The 22,223-nt window shown below is 45.3% G+C and overlaps 1 protein-coding gene across 1 annotated transcript in view; it reads right to left on the bottom strand.

The window, feature by feature from the left end:
• Vwa3a (von Willebrand factor A domain containing 3A) overlaps nucleotides 1–22,223 on the bottom strand; it is a 133,669-nt gene that overhangs the window by 28,634 nt on the left and 82,812 nt on the right. The window contains exons 4-14 of the mRNA XM_031388141.1: nucleotides 18,360–18,484; nucleotides 18,179–18,256; nucleotides 14,966–15,020; nucleotides 11,359–11,457; nucleotides 10,685–10,791; nucleotides 6,673–6,798; nucleotides 5,888–5,996; nucleotides 5,646–5,711; nucleotides 2,498–2,614; nucleotides 1,924–2,059; nucleotides 1,718–1,821 (exon numbers count right to left, since the gene is read on the bottom strand). Coding sequence (XP_031244001.1) covers nucleotides 1,718–1,821; nucleotides 1,924–2,059; nucleotides 2,498–2,614; nucleotides 5,646–5,711; nucleotides 5,888–5,996; nucleotides 6,673–6,798; nucleotides 10,685–10,791; nucleotides 11,359–11,457; nucleotides 14,966–15,020; nucleotides 18,179–18,256; nucleotides 18,360–18,484 — 1,122 coding nt within the window. The remainder of the gene's footprint in view (nucleotides 1–1,717; nucleotides 1,822–1,923; nucleotides 2,060–2,497; nucleotides 2,615–5,645; nucleotides 5,712–5,887; nucleotides 5,997–6,672; nucleotides 6,799–10,684; nucleotides 10,792–11,358; nucleotides 11,458–14,965; nucleotides 15,021–18,178; nucleotides 18,257–18,359; nucleotides 18,485–22,223) is intronic.

Raw genomic sequence — 22,223 nt, 5'->3', positions numbered from 1 at the left:
TCTCTCTCTCTTCTTACATTTGGGAACCCAGACAGGTCTTATAGATACTCAATACCTACTTGTTATCCTTCCTGTTTGGTTATATTACATTAAACCATCATCTTTATTTGTGGCTTCATTTAGGTTAGTCATCTATGCATTACCAGTGCTGTCCACGTCCCACCTCTCTCTTTTCCTTCCTTTCCAGCCTCCCATCTTTCTAATCATCTTTTTAATAATTGTTCTGGTTATCTCTTATCCCATTCTTCTACTCTGCCATTTTCCATCCTTTCTTGAATTTTTTGTTTTGTTTTGTTTTTTCAAGACAGGGTTTCTCTGTATAGCCCTGGCTGTCCTGGAACTCACTCTGTAGACCAGGCTGGCCTTGAACTCAGAAATCGACCTGCCTCTGCCTCCTAAGTGCTGGGATTAAAGGCATGTGCTACCACCGCCCAACTCTTGAATTTTTTCTTTCATTCTTTTGTATTTTCTTTTTTTCCTGTTAATCTGTCTTCACATTTCCCCTTCTATTCTTACGCCTGTTCCAATTTCCTTCCATTTATCCACCTACATTCCTACTCATTCATTAATATTTCCATCCATCCATCCATCCATCCATCCATCCATCCATCCATCCATCTACTCACACACCTATCTATCCAATTATATACTCATTCTACCATTTATACCATACCATGAATGGATATTCATCTATCCCTCCATCTACCTACCCATCCATCCATCCATCACCCATCTACATTTCCATTTATTTATCTATCAATATTTCTATTTACCAGTTCATCTACCCATTTATCTACCCATCCATCCATCTAATCATTCAGCCTTTTATCTGTTTATCCATCTAGCCATCTACTTTCTATGAATCTTCACCAACTTTCCATCCACCCAAATACATGTCACTTTCTTCCTCTTTTCCAACTTTCCTTTCATTTATCCATCACTCAGCTATCCAGGGAATATTCATTGACTGCTTGTACTAGACTTGAGGACAGAGAGTCAGAGAAGAAAGCCCTTTAAAGGTTCATACTTTGTAGGGTTCTATATGAAGAAATGTGTTCTAGCAGCCACGGTACAAGTGTGTGTGCAAGGCAATGAGGGCAACAAGAAAACAAGTCTGTCCTATTTGAGTGGGGTGGAGGACAACATTCATGGAGGAGACGACCATGGTATTAAAGACAACTGTTGGTACCTTCTTCAGGAACTCCACTCACCTCCTGGAGCTCACCAAGAAGGATGGATTGGTTTGCCAGTGAGCCCTAGGGAGCCTCCTGTCTCTACCTTTCTGGTCCTGGGATTAAAAGTATGTGTGTACTACCATGTCTGGCATTTTTTTTTTTTTACATGAGGCTTAAGATCAAACTCAGGTTTTCATGCTTGCAAACATTCTATAGACTCAGCCATCTTTCCAGTCCCCATTTTCACATCTCTGAAAACCAGCAGTCATGGTAGTTGTTTCAATTTGTTTGTTTATATTTTAGTGCTCGAGCTCAGGGCCTCGTGCATGTTGAATATACTCCATCTTGAGATGCATCTCCAGCCTCACACTAGATTTTATAAGCATTTTAGAGTCCTGGGTGGAAAGCCTGAATCCCACAGGCTACCCATTCATGCTTGTCTGGCTATGCCCTGTGGCTTCTGTTGTTTGACATAACAGGAGAGGCAGCAGCACAGGGAGCACCCCGGCAGAGGACTGGAGAGAAACACGACATCGAATTACCTCGTGGATAGTAGCTGCTACTGTTTTCTGGAGAATAGGCACAAATTCTTCCACAGGATTGAAGGCATTGGGTGCCAGAACCTGATAAAGGCTTAACTTCTTGGCTGAAAAAAAAAAAAGTTAGCTTTGAGGCATTGCCTGGGAAGCCTTGAAGGTTCCAAGCTTAGTCAGCCATCTGGGTCCTGCCCTCTCTGGGGACTTAATACCTTTTAGACCATTGATCTTCAGCCATTCTGTAGAAGTCTTGTCCAAGTCTGGGAATTTGATTGTGAGAGGAGCTTCATGTTTTGGAGGTTTAGGCAAGAGACTGGTGAACGGCCCTTTGGCAATCTCTATAGAGATCTACATGCAATTAAAACACTCCCGTTATACAGCACATTTTAGAGCTGGAAAGTTCTTCCCCATTCACCTGGTCCCTGTGTGGCACTTCTTAAAGCACCAGCAGGTGGCTTGAAAACAATTCTGCTGTCTCCTCCCATCATCCACACCCCCATCACTGAGGAGTTTTTGAATTTTCAGGGAACAGGAAGAAGTCTCCAGAAACCTCCTGCTCCTTTCCCCTTTGTCCACCTTCCTCCCATGCCTAGGACCCAAGATGACAAGTTTGTCCATAGCCTTAGAACACAGGCTTCTGGAAATTTAAGTGACCAGTCCCCCAAGTCACACAGGGAGCCTTGAACTGCACAGTTTTAAAGTGAAAAGCAGAGGCCCTAAGAGGTTAATTCATATAACTAGTGTCTCAGTGATAATCCCAGACATTAGTAATCGAGTGCCACCTACTTCTTTGATCAACTCTTCACATGGGTTGTTGTTGAGCAGGGCTTGCACCTGGCTGAGGAGGCCTTGAGCCTTGTGGGTTTCTGCCAGGAGCTCATCCATATCCCTACTGGTATAGAGCTGGGGGGTAATGGAGGCAATGAGCTATTCAGAAGTCACAGGGATGTCAGTAGTTGCCAAGATAAGAGAAGGCAAGCAGCCAGATCAGTTCCCAAGGCAGAGTGGCTATCTACTTAAAACTGGGGTAATAATAAGCCAAGGTCCATATTCCAGACAGGGTCCACCAAGGCATTCTGCCCCATGTGTACAGTATTGGCCTGCAGAATTCTAAACCACTGGAGGATATTCTAACTTTAAAAGGGAACATTTTAAGCCAGGTGTGGTGCACATTTTTAATCCCAGCCCTTGGGAGGGGGGTGAGCAGGAGGGGGATCGCTATGAATTCGAGGCTAGCTTGGCCTGGTCTACATAGTGAGTTCTAGGACAGCCAGGGCTTATGTAGAAACATACACACACAGAAAGAATTTTACATCCTCTGAGATGGTAATGATGACATCAATAACAATTTTAAAAATAGATATGGCAAGATGGTTCAGTAGGGAAAAGTACATGCTCTGCAAGCCTGAGTTTGATCCCTGGAATCCATGTAAAGGTGAAAAGAAAGGGTTAACTTTATATTGTTGTCTTTGGACCTTCACATACATACCTTGGCATAGAGTCTCCCCAACATGTGTATGCACGTACACACATGAATAATAATTTTAAAATAAGAAATATTGCTGGGGAAGGGAGGAGTTAGAAAACTTGTCTAGTATTGATGAGAATGTGGATGTTATAGTTGCTGTGGCAATAGTTAGTAGGCTTCTCAAAAAACCAAACAGACGCCAAAGGTGTTAGTGGCCACCTGTACTTTCAGCATTTGGGAGGCAGAGACAAAGAGATTGCTAAGTACAAGGCTAGCCTGGGCTATATAGTAATACTGCACTTCAAAACCCCACAGAGAGCTGAGTCTGGTGGTATACACCTACAATCCCAGAATTCAGGAGTCAGAAACAGGAGGATTGCTATGAGTTTGAGGTTAGCCTGGGCTATAGTGTGAGACTATGTCTTTTAAATTTTTATTTTATTTTATGTATATAGATAGGTATTTTGCCTGCATGTATGTTGTGCACCATGCGTGTGCCTGATGTTTTTGGAGGTCAGAATAGACATTAGATCCTTTGGAGCTGGAGTTACTGGGGATTAAACCAAGTCTTCTGGAAAAGCATCCAGTGCTCTTAACCACTGAGCTGCATCTTTAGCTCCAGATCTTGTCTTAAAAACAAACACAACAAAATCTTCAACCAACCAAACCAACAAAAACAAACAAAACAACAACAACAAAACCAAACAAACAAACAAAAAACCCACATTATTAACAGCAAAAATCAAAGCAGGAATTACCACGGGACCCAGCAGGCCTACTTTAGCTCTGCACGAGATGACTAAACACAGAGACTTGTGCCTTGTACTGCTTCACATCAGCAGCATTCACTACATAACCAAAAAGTGGAAAACCCAAGGTTCATCAACAGATGAAGGGATAAACAGAATTGATCATCCAGACAACAGACAACAGAATGTCTCCCATCCATAAAAGTGAAATACTGAAGTGGCCACAACGTTTCATGCTAAGTTAGATAAGTGGCTACAAAAGGTGTAAGGTTCCACTTAGGTGAAATGCTCACAACAGCTAAATCCATAGAGACAGGCAGCAGACTGATGACTGCCTGAGAGTCTGCTAAGGTGAAGGTGACTAGGGAGTGCTCATGTGTGCTGTTTTCCTGTTCTTGCTTTAATTACATCTATTATCTGTCTGTCTGTCTGTCTGTCCAATTTATTTGTCTGAATGTTCACAGACATACTAGAGTACCATAGTTTATGTATAGAGATCAGAGGACCACTTGTGAGAGTCAGTTCTTTCCAGTATGTAGATCCTAGGAGATGGAATTCAAGTCATCAGGCTTGGTGGCAAGTGCCTTGTAAAAGCAATGAGCCATCTTGCTGATCTTTATTTCTTTTTTCTCTTTAAGACCAGGTCTCATGTAGCCTAGGCTGTCCTCAAGCTCTCAATGTAGCCAAGGATGGCCTTGAGCTTGCCTTCACCCCCGAGTGCTGGGATTTATAAGCGCTGGTTTTAAAAATCTCTCTCCTCCTTCTTTCCTCTTCCTCCTCCTCTCCCTCCTCCTCCTCCTCCTCTTCCTCCTCCTCCTCCTTCTTCTTCTCCCCCCCCCCCTCTCTCTGTCTCAAGTCTTTCTTTTTCTAGCCTCTACAATCTGTGACATCTGTAATCAGAGTTGGAACAGTGAAGTAGCTGATGCCTGTCCTTGATTTCTCAACTTGAAAAGCTAGATTTTGTGACACCTAAATGAGGTTGGACTATCTGGGATGACTTGTGAAGGGCAAACACTCCTTCATGTGGTGTCCTCAATGGCTGTTGGCAGGCATGGCTGCTAACTGATGCTTACATTCCATTTGTTTTGTTTTGAGACATGGTCTCCCTGTGTAGCTGGCCTACAACTTGAGATCTTCTTGATTCAGTATGCCAGTATTAAAAGTATGAACTATTACACCCCACCGGACTGAATCCTACATCTGCCAGACAGAGCTGCTGTATGCTGACCTTTACCTCTTCTGACCACACAGTATAGGCGGTGCTTAGCTGTTAGCAGGGACAAGGACAGCAATGAGTGGATTGCCATTGACTGGAGTGCCCCTTCTGCCTGCCTGGTGAGTCTCTCTCAATAGTGGGGGCTTATTTAGAGGAAAAATGTGGAGTCAGTATTTCAGTCTGGGGCACTGGTAGGAAGTGAAACAAGCTAAAGCTGTGATCATATTCCTAGACAGTGATGGAGGATTCTGAAGCTGACCCGCCTGATTCACAAAGGTGTGACCAGCTCATCAGACAAGCTACCCATGGAACCTATGACTTCAGCTTATCCCTGTTCTCTCTACCCTTTCAGGGATCATATGATTCCTCGAGTCACTGAGCATGAAAGGCAAAGATGGTAAAGTAGGGAAAGCAAGCTCATGGCATGGTCTACACCGGCCAGATCCCCAAGGAATAGCCTTGAAGCAGGGAGTGGGTGCAGCTGGTCTTCAGAAGGCTTACCTCTGATTCTGGGCTGTAGCAGTGGTAGTAACCCCCAAGGGCATCTGTGAGGTTCTTCAGAACAGCCTGGGGGATGGTGACAGAGTCAGCTGTGGTGGCAAGGCCACACCGATGTTTTAACAAACCTTTCTTGGCTGAGCCTTCAGGCCCTCCCACACTTCCCATTTATCCATGGGAGAAGAGGGTGCAATTGTGAGAGGTGTGCTCTAGTCCACAGTTTGGGGGACAATTCAGACACTCACAGAGGGCACATGATCATCACATTTGTAGGTGGTTACATGAATGAAGAGGCTCCGTCCCAGGGTGGACTGCTGGATGAAGTCAGACAGGAATTCAGAAGGCTGATCTGGACTGGGGAGTAGAAGGAAGAGAAGGTGTGACTGTTCCCACTGAAACTGTGCTGGGAACATCTCAGATCAAAATGGTAACTTCCAGGGAACATCTCTCTCACTCTGTGTGTGTGTGTATGTATTTACATATGCATGTGTTCATGTATGTGATTGTACACTCATGTATGTGTGCATGTGGAGGCCAGTAGTTCATGCCTTGTATCTTTCAACACCACTCTACATTATTTTCTGAGATAGTGTCTCTCACTGAACCTGGACTGGCTAGTCTTGCCGGCCAGTAAGCACCAGTTGTTGCTGTCTCTGCCTCCCCATTGCTAAGATTACAGGCATGTAATGATTTTTTTTTTCTGTTTTTGTTTTTTGTTTTGTTTTTTTCCATGAGTTCAGGGGATCTGAACTCAGGTCCTCAAGCTTGCAAGCTCTTTACTAAGCTCCCTTCCCAGCCCCTTTACTCATTCTTAACTGATCACCTGTGTTCCAGGTCACCTGGGTAAGATTCGGGGCTGGGTGGGCAGCAGCCTTAGCCAGCCCTGGCTCCCCTGTCCAAATGTGCCTGGGTGGCCTATGGACGCAATTATTCTTCAAGTGTGTGTGAAGCATCATGCTTGGTGACATTTTCTTTTTCTCAGACACTGCTCGAGTCACCAGCCACCTGCTTAGTGAGAAAGGAGATTTACCAGCTTCTCAATATGATCACTAGAGAATTCAGCTCCTTGTGAGCAAGGACTTTCTTCAAGGCTTGTAGCAGATTGCTGCTTCCCTCAGGCTGTAGTGTCTTTACCCAGAGCTTGAGTTCCTGGAGGCTGGAAGGAAACACAGCAAACTAACTACGGCCACACGCAGCTTAAGAACCCGGTTCTCCAAGGTTCCCTTGGACTTGGCAAGAGCCTTTGAGGCTTCATGCTTGGACAAGATACTCAAACTATAGACCGTGGGTGGTTTTGCCATTGTGTGGCATCAATAAATGTAACTGTACAAACCTAGATGGCTCAGCCTACCACATACCTGCGCTATGGGGTAAATCTGTGGGACAGCCTATTGCCTCTAGTGTTGTGATACACTGAATGGCAGGAGGTTGAAGCAACCATGAAGGAAAATAAGGCAATGAAGGAGATGAAGTGAGTACAAGATGAGGCTGCAGTGGTGTGACACAATGTACTGTTTTACAGCAAGCCTTTGTTATAAATAGAAAGGGAGCTCTCTAAAACATTAGTCAAAACAAAAACAAAAACAAATAAAACATTAGTCAAAAGCATAGGCAAGGGACGGGGATGTAAGCTAATTAGGACAGGTGTTACCAAGCATGCATGAGGCCTTGGGTAACATCCCTAGGACGGGGAGAGATAAGCATGGGGACAGTAGATATACCAGCTAGGAAGACAGCCATTTCCTGTTATCATCAAGCATTACACATTGTACCAGAGCTGGCTGGAAGCGCAGCAGCTCTGGCAAGATAGGAAATGTTCAGCTGTTATCTTTGGTCCTTATTTTTATTTTAGGCATATCATCATCATCATCATCATCATCATCATCATCATCATCATCATCATCATCATATCTCTCTCTCTCTCTCTCTCCCTCCTCTCCCTCTCCCTTCCTTTCTCCCTCTTTCCATCCATTTATCCTTCCTTCCTTCCTTCCTTCCATCCCTGGTTAGCCTAGAACTCTCTAGGTAGACCAGGTTGGCCCCAACCTCACAGAGATCTGCCTGCTTCTGCCTCTTGAATACTGGGGTTAAAAGCCAGCACCACCACATCCAGTTCCACTATGACTTTATGGGACCACATCAGATTTGTTGTTTACCAAAATGTCCTTATGTGACATGTAACTGACTCTTTAGGACTTTTATGAGGTGCCAAGCCCAGACAAATGTTAACCCATTTAAGTCTAACCATAACTCTTGAGGTGGATATGTTTATTTACATTTTAGAGACAAGGAGACTCAGGCTTGGAGTTAGAATGTGCCTACCCTGGCATGTACCATAGACAACTGGTCAGACTGGGATTTTATACCAACTCTAGCCCTGGAACCTGAGTTCTTAACAGCTCTGCTACTTGAGCACTAGGATCTGAGTCTTTTCCATAGCTCTCTGGGAAAAGGAAGGTACATGCCTGTATAGCGGGGTCCGTGTGTCTCGGGAGCCGCTCATTGGTAAGTGCAGACACAGCTGAACTCAGACTCAACGCTTCTGCTCTTTCCACTTCTATTTCATCCTGACAGAAGGAACAGCTCTGGCATGGGCCTGCCTCGCATCTGTACACCTCTGGGTTCAACTCCAGCGCAGAAATGAAACCCTAGTTTGCTGTTTTCATTACTGTTGCTGTCAAGTTCCCTTTTGCTCCTACGTACCAGGGATGCAGCCCAGAGTCTTGCACAAACCTGCAAATAATTCACCACTGAGCCCGAGTCTCCCTTCTGAGCAGAGAGAACGAGTGTCAGGCTGAAGTACTCTCTGCTGCCAATAATGCGTTCAAGGTAGAATTTAATCTTTATTTATTATTTATTATTTATTATTATTTATTTTTTATGAAAAATCAATAATGGGGCACATGGCTATGGAAGGCCATAAGTGAAGGTGAAGCCTCAGTTTGCAATTGATGGCCCAGGACTGAAGGTGTCATGCAAAGGAGTTGAGGCTTGGCACCGTGAAGACAGTCTATGAGAGGCTATTGGTAAAGCCTAGTTACAGCAGTGTTTTGGGAATGCCAGTACCATGCAATAACCACCAAGGACAGCAGCAGCAGTGGAGTACAGGCATCTGGAACCCAGAAGACAAGATGTGTGTGCTACAAAGGGCAGAGCTGGAGAAGTGACCAAAGCCCTTAGAGGAGCCCAGAAGATCGTGAGTTGGATCCCAGACATTGGTTTTGCTTTTGATTGTGACTGTGCCCTGATATTTCTCCCTCTTGAAGGAAGAATGCATTTTAGTAGAGCCCACAGTTAAGAGACTTTAAATTTTAAAAGATATTGGACATTTTAAATTGATTGAACTTTTAATATGTAAATGTGGGACTTTAGATCTTGGGGATGAATAAGAAAGTAAGGGTTGAGGCTTAATAGTGATGTGTTTGTGTGTCAAGTTGACAAGGGGTCAATTGTACTGGCTGGTTTTGTGTGTCAACTTGACACAGGCTGGAGTTATCACAGAAAAGGGAGTTTTAGTTGAGGAAGTGCCTCCATGAGATCCAGCTGTGGGGCATTTTCTCAATTAGTGATCAAGGATGGGAGGGCCCCTTGTGGTTGGTGCCATCCCTGGGCTGGAAGTCTTGGTTCTATAAGAGAACAGGCTGAGCAAGCCAGGGGAAGCAAGCCAGTAAGAAACATCCCTCCATGGCCTCTGCATCAGCTCCTGCTTCCTGACCTGCTTGAGTTCCAGTCCTGGCTTCCTCTGGTGATAAACAGCCATGTGGAAGTAAGCTCAATAAACCCTTTCCTCCCCAACTTGCTTCTTGGTCATGATGTTTGTGCAGGAATAGAAACCTTGACTAAGACACAGACATTCTTATATACCTCCTTCCAAAATCCCCCAAATCCCACACTAACTTGTCCAACTAGAGGACATCTATGCAATGGAATAGTACATAGACACTGTTGGTGAGGTGAGTCTATATGCAGTGATTGGAAATACTAGTTAAACTAGAGGAGAAGCCAAAGCACAGAGCAGGGCCTGAGCTCCTGCTTATGCTGCTCACTTGTTATGGTAGCAGGGGTGGAGCCAGGCCAATGCTCTCACACGAAGCCATATGCCCTTTTACCCTCTGTTTACTCTCAATTTCTATTTCTTAGTGAGACAAGGGTCTAACTAAGTTGCCCAGGCTAGCAACTCAAGGTCAGGCTGATCCTTCTGCCTCAGCATCCTGATCAGCTGGGGATCCAGGCATGCACCAACAGGCCCAGCTGTCCTGCTTCTGCCTAAACCAGATGGAGCATGGATGTATGTGTGTGTGTAGCTCATCTGTGCAGACAGACATAAAATATCATTGGGTGGTAAGAATAGAAGTGGTATTATAAAGGAGATTCATTCATTGTTATTGATCCATTGGTTTGGTTTATTTAAAACATGCCTGTATTATTTTCATAGTAATAAAGCTATCCTTTCTAGTTTGCTGCATAAAAGTGATGTTTGGGGCTGGGGATGCTGCTCAGTGGCAGAGCACTCGGCCAGCATTTCAAGGTCTGGTTCCATCTCCAGATCATCAAAAATAAAAATAGGAAATAATAAATAAAGTAAAAAGCAAGCAAGCTGTCTTGTGGTGGTCTTATCCTTTATTTTGGAAGAGCTTGTGGAGGCGACCATCTTTCCAACTGTTGCTGACACACTGCTGTGTGTTCTCCTGTGTGGTCTGGGGATTTGCATGTTAACTTCAGTGAAGTGTTATAGAGACAGAACTCAATGGGTAGTGTTTGCCCAGCATGCATTCAAGCCATGGTTTTCATCCCTAGCATCTCATAAACCAGGTGAGCATCCCTGTGACCCTAGCACTCAAGAGGTAGAAGCAGGAAGATCAGATGTTCAAGGCCATCCTCAACTGCATAGTAAGCTTGAGGCCAGCCTGGGCTACACTACACACACACACACACACACACACACACACACACACACACACACTACTCACACAATCATAAAAGCAAACATTCCATTGATCCCAATATGTGGGCATCCAGGTGGAGTCCTGGCTGCTACTCACGTGGAAGTGCTGGCTTCCACAGGGTCCAGCCAGAGGGGGCTGGTGGTGACACCGAAGGACAGGACATACAGCTTTTCCTTGAGGCTCAGCTGCTCATCAATGAGACTCTGTGGATAAAAGGGTAGGAACGGAACCTGGCTACACCCTCTAGTATAAAAGTCCTCTTATCCTGACAGCTGTGTGTGGCGGCAATAGTCCCCCTTGCTTTACCGAGGAGGTACCAGGGGCACAGAGCTTGGAAGGGGTGGAGGTAGCTGGGATTTGACTTCACTTTTCTGTTTTGGAAAAGTCAAAGTAACCAGAAATAGCTTTCCCATCTGAAAAAGGCCAGGAGCCCAGAACTGTGCTGTACTACACTGCAGTCAGCCCCACAGACTCCAGCCGGCTTCCTGTCTTTCAGGAATCTGAGCTTTTACAAAGATTTCGGGTGTCTGGCTGAGAGGATTTCGCTGTGGGAAGAGTACTAGAAGTTCACACTGCAAGTGAAAATGAGTCTGTGGTGAGCTTTCACAGAATTTGACACAGATCTTCCCCAAAGGTGCTAATTGAGTGAGAACTGTTCTTTGTGAATGGCCCTATTTTGCATTTCCTGTAAACAAAGAGAGTTTGTCCTGCAGGTAGGGAGGCTGGGGCAGTGGGAGGCTGGAGAGGTACTCCTTGTGCAAGAGACTTACTGTGAGGTCATTTTGGAATTCTTCTGCTTGAGGGCCACTGCTGACCTGGGAGGAATCTATGACGAGGCCCACTCTTGATCCCCTGATGAGGCCAAATGCCTAAAACCAAAGAGGAAACGTGCAAACAAGCAGCCCAGACCTCTACTTCTGAGGCAGAGACGTGAGCAACCCTTCTCATTGCAACAGGAAGAGACAAGGAGGGGGCCCCGTTCTACAAGAGAAAAGCAAGACCTGAGGCCCTGCCCTACTGGGCTCCTGTCAGTACTCCTGTTTCCATACAAGCACCATGTCTGTGTACTCTGTTACCATACAAGCAGGTTAGACTATTGCCTATCTCACAAAAGACTTAAGTTCTCCTTCCTCTATTGTTTTCTCTGTTTCCACTTAGAGCTACTCATCTTTATCTCCATGTCTCTGAGACTCAAGTTCAGTTCTCACCTCCCTCTTCTTACGAAGCTACACGTGTGAAGGGGATTCGTGACCTCCATCTTGACTGTACCCGGGATCAAATCTACGTTCTCAGCTTCCTCGAACTCCAGGTAGCTGACGATACAGGCTGGCAATGACAGTCTGTCAGCATATGACATTTAGGGCCTTGTTAGGCAGGCTCTCTTCTTTGTCTCATATTGTAAGTACCTACTGCAGTGTCCTAGGAAACTGCTACATGACCATCACGTAAGGGCTCCTTAGAGATGCAAAATCTCACCCAGGAATGGTGGATCAGGCCTCCTATAATTCCAGTATTTGAGAGGCTGAGGCAGGAAGATTTTTGTGAGCTCAAGGCCAACCTGGGCTACAGTGTGAGATTCTGCCTTCCTCAAGAGGCAGACTATTGGGTCCTGCTATAGAGACTTCCCACGGGGTTCCCCTAAAGGCTCATGTGTTTAAGCTTGGTTCACAAGTAACAGATGAAGTCACCGAGAGCCCGGCCCTAATCTACCATAGATCAGTAACTTTGGGTTATTGATAATAACCCAAATTAATTTGGGTTAATTTGGGTTTGGGTTGGGAGGTGGTGGAAAGTTTTAAAGGAGGAGGCCTACTTAAAGGAACATGATCACTGGGCATGTCCTGGGGGTTGCATTTTGTCCTGTGCCCCTTCACCTCTCCCTTTTCTTCTTTCTCCTCTTTCTCTTCCTTTCCCCTCCCCTCAGCTGTCATGATCTTTGCTCTGTCACATGTTCCCCACAGCGGTGTTCTGCCTCATCACAGCTTAAAAGCAACGGACTTAAAAGCTAACGATGGACTGAGACCTTTGAACCCAAAAACCAGAGTCAATCTTCTGTCCTTTATCCCCACTTCTGTCAGTGATGAAACACTAACACTGATTTCTAAGTTGGTGCACTGGCTGGCTTTTATGTCAATTTGACACAAGCTAGAGTCTCTGAGGTGAGGCAACTTCAACCTCTGCCTCCCAAGTGCTGGGATTAAAGGCGTGCGCCACCACCGCCATAAGATCTGGCTGTAGGCAAGTCTGTAGAGCATTTTTTAAAAAAGATTTATTTATTATAAAATAATGTATATTATTTTATACATTAAAATATAGCTGTAGCTGTCTTTAGACACACCAGAAGAGGGCATCAGATCTCATTACAAATGATTGTGAGCCACCATGTGGTCGCTGGGATTTGAACTTAGGACCTTTGGAAGAACAGTCAGTGCTCTTAACTGCTGAGCTATCTCACCAGCCCCTGTAGAGCATTTTTAAAATAAGTGATTGATGTGGAGGGACCCAGCTCATTGTGAGTACTGCCACCCCTGAGATGTGATCTTGGGTGCTATACATAAGCAGGCAGGGCATCCAAGAGGGAGAGGCCAGTAAGCAGCACTCCTTCAGGGTCTCCGCATCAACTCTCGTGTCCCAGGTCCTGCCCTGACTTTTCTCCTCTGAGTGCTGTCACCTAGGTGATCTTTGGAACTCCAGCTTTGTGCCACTGACCACTGCTCTCCATCTGTCTGGATGTTTGGTGAGACTCTCTTACTTTTTTGTTTGGTTGGGTTTTTTTGTTTTTTTGTTTTTTTTGAGACAGGGTTTCTCTGTGTAGCCCTGGCTGTCCTGGAACTCACTCTGTAGACCAGGCTGGCCTTGAACTCAGAAATCTGCCTGCCTCTGCCTCCCAAGTGCTGGGATTAAAGGCGTGCGCCACCACCGCCTGGTGACTCTCTTACTTTTTACATCCCAGTCAAGGCCTCCTGACTTCCCCCAAACCTGTTCTTCCCTCAGCCTTTCACATTTCAGTAAATGGCTTTCAGCACTGGCCTGGGCACCCTGGCTCCATCCTGTCCAAGCCATTCACAAATCCTGCCCGCTCAACTATTCCTGATAACTATTTTATCCCATCTATTTAAGTCAGAGGTGTCAGAGCAGGCATAAAAGAAAAATGTGCAGATTTTGAAATTTAGACAGCTAAAGTGAAAACTATTTGAAATTAAGGAACCAAAATAAACAGTGTTTCAGATCTGATGCGGCCTGTACAGCGCTAGCTTGTGACCCTGCTGTAGCTCCGCCGCGGATGCAGACACACTGCTTCCCTCCTGGAGGCAGCACTCTGCCTTTCCACGTGTTGCCACTGGTCTCCTCAGTCCATGAGACCTAGACGTACTTACCTGTCACCCCTCCCCAGCCCTCCATGCTGACCAAGCTCTCCAGCCTCTGCGTTTCCCAGGCATGCGCACTAGCCTCAGGCTTAGTTGGTATGCTTTACTCTTTGACCATAATGACTGCACTGAAGAAGTGTATGGAGAGATGAGTCTAGGACTAGGGACCATGGTGTGAGGTCCCTTTGACTGGAGTGGTCTGGATGGTGATGTGAACTTTGTGTCATCAATGACCATCTTTCCAAGCTTGGGAGGATCATCCCCTAAAATTAAACTAGGCCAAAAGAACAATTTTATTATTTTTAGATTTCTGAGGCAGAATCTATATAGCCCAGGGTAGCCCTTGGTCTCTCAATTTTCTTTAAAAAATAAAAAATAAAGAGCTAGGCATGGTGGTACACACCTTGAATCCCATAACTTGGGAGACAAAGGAAGGTGGATCTCTGAGTTTGAGGCCAGCCTGGTCTACAGAGTGAGTTTCAGGATAGCCAGGGTTACAACAAAGAAACTGCCTAGGACCCTGTCTTGAAAACAAACAAACAAACAAAAAGAACTAAAATAAAAATCACGTTGTGTGTGTGTCGGGGTAGGGGAAGGTGGAGGGCAGCAGGGAGGGGGAGAACAAATACACATGTGACGGTTGGAAGACAACTTTCCAGAGTTGGTTATCCTGTCATGTAGGCCCTGGCGATCACACTTAGATTGTTAGGTATGGCTGATGCTGCCTTAACCTTCGAGCTGTCTCATCAGCCTGAAGTCTCACTGTCTTCACCTTGCCCCAGTGTTGGGATTGCAGGTCTGTGCAGCCATGCCTGCCTGGGTTTTTTACATTTTAAGGTCTTGAGACCTCAACAACACAGCTATGTCTGTGGGCTTCATGTGTGTGAGGTAAGGAGGTTGTGTTTCAGTGAATGCCAACTTGAGTTGGTGTACCATCAACTGTAGTAGAAAGGACTCGAACCAAGCAGCTGAGCTGCAGAAGGCAGGAAAAGACACACGTGACCATTACCTTCTTGCTGTTCTCTGTGAGCCACCACATCCTCTGCTGATAGAGTTTGACAGTGCTGTTGGGACACCAGAAAGACTTGTCACCATCTGATAGCATCATCACCGAGCGCTGTCGCACACAGAGGAAGGCTCATCACCAACGTCACTTACACAGAGGAAGGCTCATCAACAGAGCACTGTCACTTAACACACATAGAAAGGTGGCAGGATTTTACAAGTTTTAGTTATCTACATTTTTAACTAAAAACTTTCTCTTTTAGTTTTGATTCTTTTTTTTTTTTGAGACAGAGTTTCATTGGATAGCTCTAACTGGCCTATCACTTGCTAGGTAGATCATCAGACTGGCCTCAGCTTCACAGGGTTCTCCCTTCCCGTACCTCCCTATTACTGGGTTTTAAGGATGTGGCCTTTTCTACATCTTTTGAGGGAGAATCTCACTCTGTAACTGAGGTTGGTGTCAGACTCTCTCTTTTATTGTTTTTTAACTTAAAAAATTACTTTGTATGTGTTTATATGCGTTAGGGGATGGTGGAGAAGAAAAGGAGGAGGGGATGGAAGAGAGTGTGTGTGTACATGTGTGTGTGCATACATGCATGCATGTATTCAGGGTGCAAATGTGTTAATAGGAGGAGCCAGTTTTCCACCACCTTCTAGAGTTCAGAAATTCAAGCCAGCTCCTCAGGCCTATGTGTCAGCCTTGACTCTCGGGGCCATCTCACCAGCCCAGCCTTCTTTTTTGCCTTAGCCTCCCTATTCTGGAATTAGAGGCAGGAGCTTACCTGGCTGGTTGAATTTTTCATTTTTTTAAGGCCTTGTGGAGAATATAACGCAAATGTAACAAAGACAGAGCTAAGGTGTGTGTTTGCCAGGAAGCCAGGCCAAGAAGCAAGAGCTGTGTGGGAATCAGGGCTTGGCTGCAGTTTTCCTGTGAAGCAAGACTGGGTACTGATGACCTTGTGTGAGCTGCTGGGGTACAGGCAGTGTCCTTATGAGGAAGGGGGACTCCCTTGCTCTCGCTGGGATCTGAGTCCTTTTTAAAAATTAATTTATTTTGTGCATTTGAGCATTTTGCCTGGGTGTATCCAGTCCATGTGTATGCCTGCTGCCTGTGGAAGGTAGAAGTGGAAGGTGGCATCAGGTTTCCTGGAACTGGGGTTATGAGATTTCTAGGAAACCTTTGCAAGAGCAGCAAGTGCTCTTAGCTACTGAGCCATCTCTCTAGTCCCTCAGATATTTACAGAAGAAACTGTCCCAAGTCTCCTGGGGACTGACCACAGCAGTTGTTCTTGGATTGATTAGCAAAAACATCAGTTTCTAAAGAGTAGAAATGTAATGACCTCTGAAGCCTATAGCAAAACAAGCACTCCTGGGGTGGGGTGGACACCATCACGTGTCAGGTGCTCATGGGAAGTTCTCAGTCACTTGAATCTTTACTGAGGTACTTCACTGAGAGCAGCTGGGAGAGAGGAGTGTGGAAGCCAGAGGTTGGTGGATATAAATTCACTAGGCAAGAGTAGCAGGTAGGGCCATGATGGAGACATGAGTCTGAAGATAGGGCTAAGACACTGAGCCTCACACTGAGATACGATGGAGACATGAGTCTGAATATAGGGCTAAGACACTGAGCCTCAAACTGAGATACGATGGAGACATGAGTCTGAATATAGGGCTAAGACACTGAGCCTCACACTGAGATACGATGGAGACATGAGTCTGAAGATAGGGCTAAGACACTGAGCCTCACACTGAGACACACTTGTGTTTAAGACCTTGCTTTGCCTTTTATGGACTGTGAGGCCTTTGGTAAGGTGTAGGATTCTGTCTGAGCCTGGAGTTTCATCATCTTCCATGTAAAGATAATCACAGCACACCCTGTCCAAGTCAATGTGCCAAATGACTAATTAGCTAAGCAGATTTGTCTATTCTGTAAAGATGTTTGATTCGCACCTTTCTTTGGCAGAATGGTGACTGGTACCTCACCCATGCTCCAGGGTGTAGCCCACACTCATGCATATATAGATAGAACTTTCTGGACTTAGTGATGGATCAAAAGGAAGAGAAGGAGGAGCTGACAATAACTAGGACATGAGGTGGGGAGGTGGTGTTTGGGAAAAGGATCTGGGAGGAAATGAAGGATAGATATGATCATATTTAATTGCATACATGTATTAATCTCTCAAAGAACAAATAAAAACAAAATTTATAATTCAAAACAACAGAGCCATATATTATTGAACTCTACGTGTATGCAGGGACATATACTATAATCCAAAAACTCAGAAAGCTGAGGCAGGAGAATCTCAAGCTTAAGACCAGTCTGAGCTGCACAGACCCTATTACATACAAACAAACTTAGAACTAACTAAATATCAAGTAATTATCTAGAACATTCTGACCCTAAGAACTTTCTATAAAATGTATAGTTAAAGCATTTTGATATACCCCACTAATCAGTTGCTATTTGTATGATAGTTGAGCAATCACCTTTTGGTTTGACTTTTGGTAATTAGTTGGAAAACAATACAATGTTTTGGACATTTGTTAAGGATAAAATAAGATCTTATATGCAGCCCTTAACAGAGTTTCTGGCACATTAATAAATGTTATTACCATTGTCACCTTTTGGGAAACTGTAGGCAACAGTAATTGTAGCTCACACATTGCTACAGCTGGGATAGAATCTTAAAGACCATCCTGTCTACTGATAATTGGAATATATTTGTGAGTGTGTGCACAGGATCCAGGTTCAATTTCCAGCACCCACAAGGTAGCTTACAACCATCTGTAACACCAGTTCCAGAGGACGCAACACCCTCTTCTGGACTTTGTGGATACAAGGAACACATGTGTGCACTAACATACATACAGGCAAGACACTCATACATAGAAGACAAAAATAATTGGCTTGGAAATGGGGCACATGCCTGACACATCTGCAAGGGTGAGAGCTGCACCAGTCTGACAAAGCTCTCAGTCATTAATCAGCAAACAAAGCCGGGAAGTTTGAGATACTCATTGGAGGGCACCAAGGGTTTCAAAGGCTGAGAGATACCAGTCTAGTCCAACATTTTCATTTGAGAAAAGGGCAAACTAGAGGTAGATGAGACAAGCTTAAGGTCCACTGGAATTGCTGATTGGTACCAGTCATGTGCAGGCTATGAAATGAGATGAAGACCTTGAACTCTGGGGTCCTGGAAGGTGCAGGGGAACTTACTCAGAAAGTCTTGATTTAAAGTGGTGGATGGTTTGGGTGGTGAAATTCACTTTGGGTACAGCATTGTTATGATCCTCCCTGAAAGAGTAAAATTTTGGGGGGGTTTCTCAGGCTCAGGGCTGGCTGTGCCACCCTAGCCTTGGGGAGCTTGGAAGGAAGCGTAGAAGAACTTTAGACTTACAGCTCAACTATGCCCTGGCTTATCAGGTCAGCCAAGGTAAGTTTCTCAAACTTTAAACTGTGCATTGCAAGCCAGTCTTCAGAGTCTTCCAGAGCTGACGTCTGGGTCTCACTTCTCTGCAGCTGCTAAAGGGCAGAAACCAGAGTCAGACAGGAAAGAGTGGGAAGGCAGGACAGAGATGAGGATGCTCTTAGGTCCCCTCACCAGATATCGAAGGGTTGTGAACTCTGAGAGACCCAATCCAAAGGTATTCTAAAAGTTCTTGCTAACTGGGCACGGTGGTACACATCAGTAACCTCAGCACTTGGGAGGCTGATCAAAGCCAGCCTCAGCTACAGAGCAAAGGCCCTGTCTTAAAACACCAACACCAGCGAGGTGTGGTAGCACATGCCTTGAGCCTCAGCACTCAAGAGGCAGAGACAGGCTGATCTATGTCAGTTCAAGGGCACCCTGTTCTACAGAGCAAGTCCAAGACAACCAAAGCTACACAGAGAAACCCTGTCTTGAAAAACCAACCCAGCCAGGCAGTGGTGGCACATGCCTTTAATCTCAGCACTTGGGAGGCAGAGGCAGGCGGATTTCTGAGTTCGAGGCCAGCCTGGCCTACAGAGTGAGTTCCAAGACAGCCAGGGCTATGCAGAGAAACCTTGTCTTGAAGAACCAAAAAAAAAAAAAACCCACCCAGACCAACACCAACATCACAGCAGCAATAACAAAGCTAATCCCCTTACTGAGAGTGCCGAACATGAATATGAGGTTGGTTACTTGGTTGCTCTGGTGACACCACCCTTATATCAGGCCCCAAATGTGGCTCACATATTCACTATGTGAGGGATTAGACAGATATACAATGACCAGACGACACAATAGTAGAATCACAACTTCTACAAAAATTGGTCCAGAATGGCTGGGATTTGGTCAATGACTTTTAGTTTTCCCGTGTTTTTTTGTTTTGTTGTTGTTGTTGTTGTTGTTCTGGTTTTTTTGTTTGCTTGGTTTTGTTGTTTTGTTTTGTTTTTTTTTGCCTCTGCTTCCAACTCAGGACCAACTGGAGAGAGTCAAGTATGTCTCCCAAGCCAATACAGAAGATGCCTTCTTCTGTTGAGTCTTTCTCCACCTGCTGAGAGCTTCTGGTCAGAGGTACCTGGAGGCCCTTTCTTCCACATGAATTGTTCTATCTCCCAGGCTGTTGTTGAGTCTACAGAAAACACAAGTCATAGGGGCTGCTCCCTTGTGGTGAGCAAGGTCTGGATAAATTTCTGGTTTGCTCTCAGTGGGATGATCTTGCTTATTTCCAAAAATGTATGCTCTAGATCTTTTCAGGTAAGTTCTGTCCCCTAGATTTCCAAGAGACCTCAACAAACACTAAATGGCCAAGCAGAGACCAGGGCATTCTAGCTTCACCCGAGCCCAGAACCAGAGCAGTGGGTGGGTGGGTATATAGAGGAATAAGTCCTTCTTCATCACAGGGCTGAGCCATCAAATGTGTGATGATACCTTGTGCTTAGTGACATCTGTGTCACTCAGGACTCAGCTCAGGCTATGTGTGCAGACCTGGTAGTGGAGCAGAGGCTCCACCACAAGCCCATAGCACTGGTGATGCTTTCCAGAGCTAGCTTTGGACAGCCTTGACTTAAGACTGAGCCAGCGTTCTCTTGTTGATCTCTTCTAGGGTATTTCTGAGTTATCACTTTGGACTGATCCCATCTTGGGTGCTCTGGCTATGATGCAATTAAAAATATTCTTGTCTTCTTGCAGCTTGTACTCTAGTGTGGATAGATGAATGGGGAGCAGGAAATGAAATAAATATGCAGGAGAGTGTCAAAAAGGAACACTCCTAATAAGAGCGCAGGGAGAAAAGTGGCTGGAAAATGGCAAGGGTGGTTTGAGAAACTGCCTCGCTGAGAGGCAGTCAGAGAAGCTCTCTGAACAGGCACTGAGGGCTAAGAAGGAGCCAGCCCTGCCTACAGCAAGGGAGGCCATGTCAGGTGGAGTCATGGAGGTATGGACAGGCTGGAGTATGTAGCTACAGCATGAGCTGTAGTGTAGTTGTGGTGGTTTGAGTGAGAATGGCCCCTTGGGCTCATACATTTGAATTTGGTCCCCAGTTGGTGAAGGAACAGTTTGGGAAGGATTAGGAGGTATGGCCTCGTTGGAGGAAGTGTGTTCCAGAGCATAAGCTTTGAGGTTTCCCAAGTCGCAACATCCTAGCTGACTCTCTCTGTGCCTTGTGATGTTTGTTGTCTCTGGATGTAAGCTCTTAGCTACTGCTCCAGCACCATGCCTGCCTGCCTGCCTGTCTGCCTGCAGTCATACCTACCATGAGGGTCATGAATGAACTCTCTAAAACTGTAAGCAAGCCCACAACTAAACACTTTATTTTCAAGTTACCTTGGTCATGTGCTTTGTAATGAAGACAGTAGTAAGTTAGAAGTGGTGTTATAAAAGTACAGGTTGCACATGTATAAGCTGCACAGGGTCAGCAAAGATGTGTAAAGCAGGGTCAGGCAAGAGCCTCCTGTGTAATGCCTGCTGCTGTCTGTGTGCTACAGAAGGGCCTTGGACACAGATGCAGTTAGACCATTTACTTCACTTAATCTCAGGTAAAAGGCTGAGAAGATGTTACTCACTCAGAGTTTGGAGTCCAGCTCAGTCCTACTGTGAGTCACATAGACACACAGACACAGACACAGACACACACACACACACATACTCAGATACAGATACACACACACACACACACACACACACAGTAGCATCTGATGACTATGGAATTGGCCTTGAGCTAATCCTTGACACCCTTGGTGGCCCATCTTTGGGCTTGGGTATATCAGGGTTTTCACTGTAGTGGGCAAGTGGATTGGAGGCCAAAAGCTGTCTACAGCAGTGGAATGAGCCACTCTGCAGAGCACAGACGCCACGGGAGAAAAGGCAGGAGGAGTGCACACTCAGGCGTCTCTGGGCCTCAGCTTTCTTGCAGGCACTGCCCTCTTCTTAACTGAGTGAGGGGCAAGTGACATTCGGGCACAGATGTGACCTTGAGGGCGCAGACTTGACCTTGGGTCCTTCTGCAATACTTTTGTTCTCAACAACACTTTTGTTTTTCTTTCCGATTTGGTTATAAGCAGAGTTGTCACAAAACAAAGGCTGTGAAAACAAAAGGCTGCTCCAACTTCTGCTGGTGTTGCTCACCTTGCATTCTTTGCTCAGGACCATTTCTGTCTGGTTTCAAAAAGAAATTAGCAAGTGCTCGGGATGTGTGAACACACACTCCTAATTACTGCAAACACTAACACAGCACTTAGGCTATGCCGAGCACTTTCCATATAGCAGTTCTGTAATCCCATGAGACTTGGACACTTTCTGACTAGGAAGCTGAGGAACAGAGCAGTTAAGTGATTTACCCAAGATCACACAGCAATGGAGCTGGGACTCATTGGAAAAGCTGTATCGAGTCAAACACTACATTGATTCTCTGAATGAGCATGAACTACGGTTCTCTGCAGGAAAGGATTTCTCATTAAATGATTTAATGCTATGACTACCTGTCCTGCCTTTGATAGGCTTGCTGCCAGGCACCAGTCTTAACCGCCCGGTTCAGGAAACAATGCTCTGCATCCTGTGACCACTGGGTGGCACTGTCCTCCAGGAACCGTGTGCATGACACTGATCTTGTACTTGAAATGATCTGTCACGTTTCAGGCTGTGGCTTTTGCCCTACGTATATCTGAGAGCCCATTTCTACACGCATCACTTGTGACACTGAAGGCTCTCCTGCTCTTCTGCAAAAGTGGGCATTCAAAAATGTTAAGTTATGTGCATATATATATACATGTATATATATCATATATATGTGTATATATG

This window comes from Mastomys coucha, unplaced genomic scaffold (assembly GCF_008632895.1).
Source record: "Mastomys coucha isolate ucsf_1 unplaced genomic scaffold, UCSF_Mcou_1 pScaffold21, whole genome shotgun sequence".
Taxonomy (NCBI): Eukaryota; Metazoa; Chordata; class Mammalia; order Rodentia; family Muridae; genus Mastomys; species Mastomys coucha.
The sequence above is the reverse complement of the archived record's forward strand: the minus strand, read 5'-3'. Positions and strand labels throughout refer to the sequence as shown.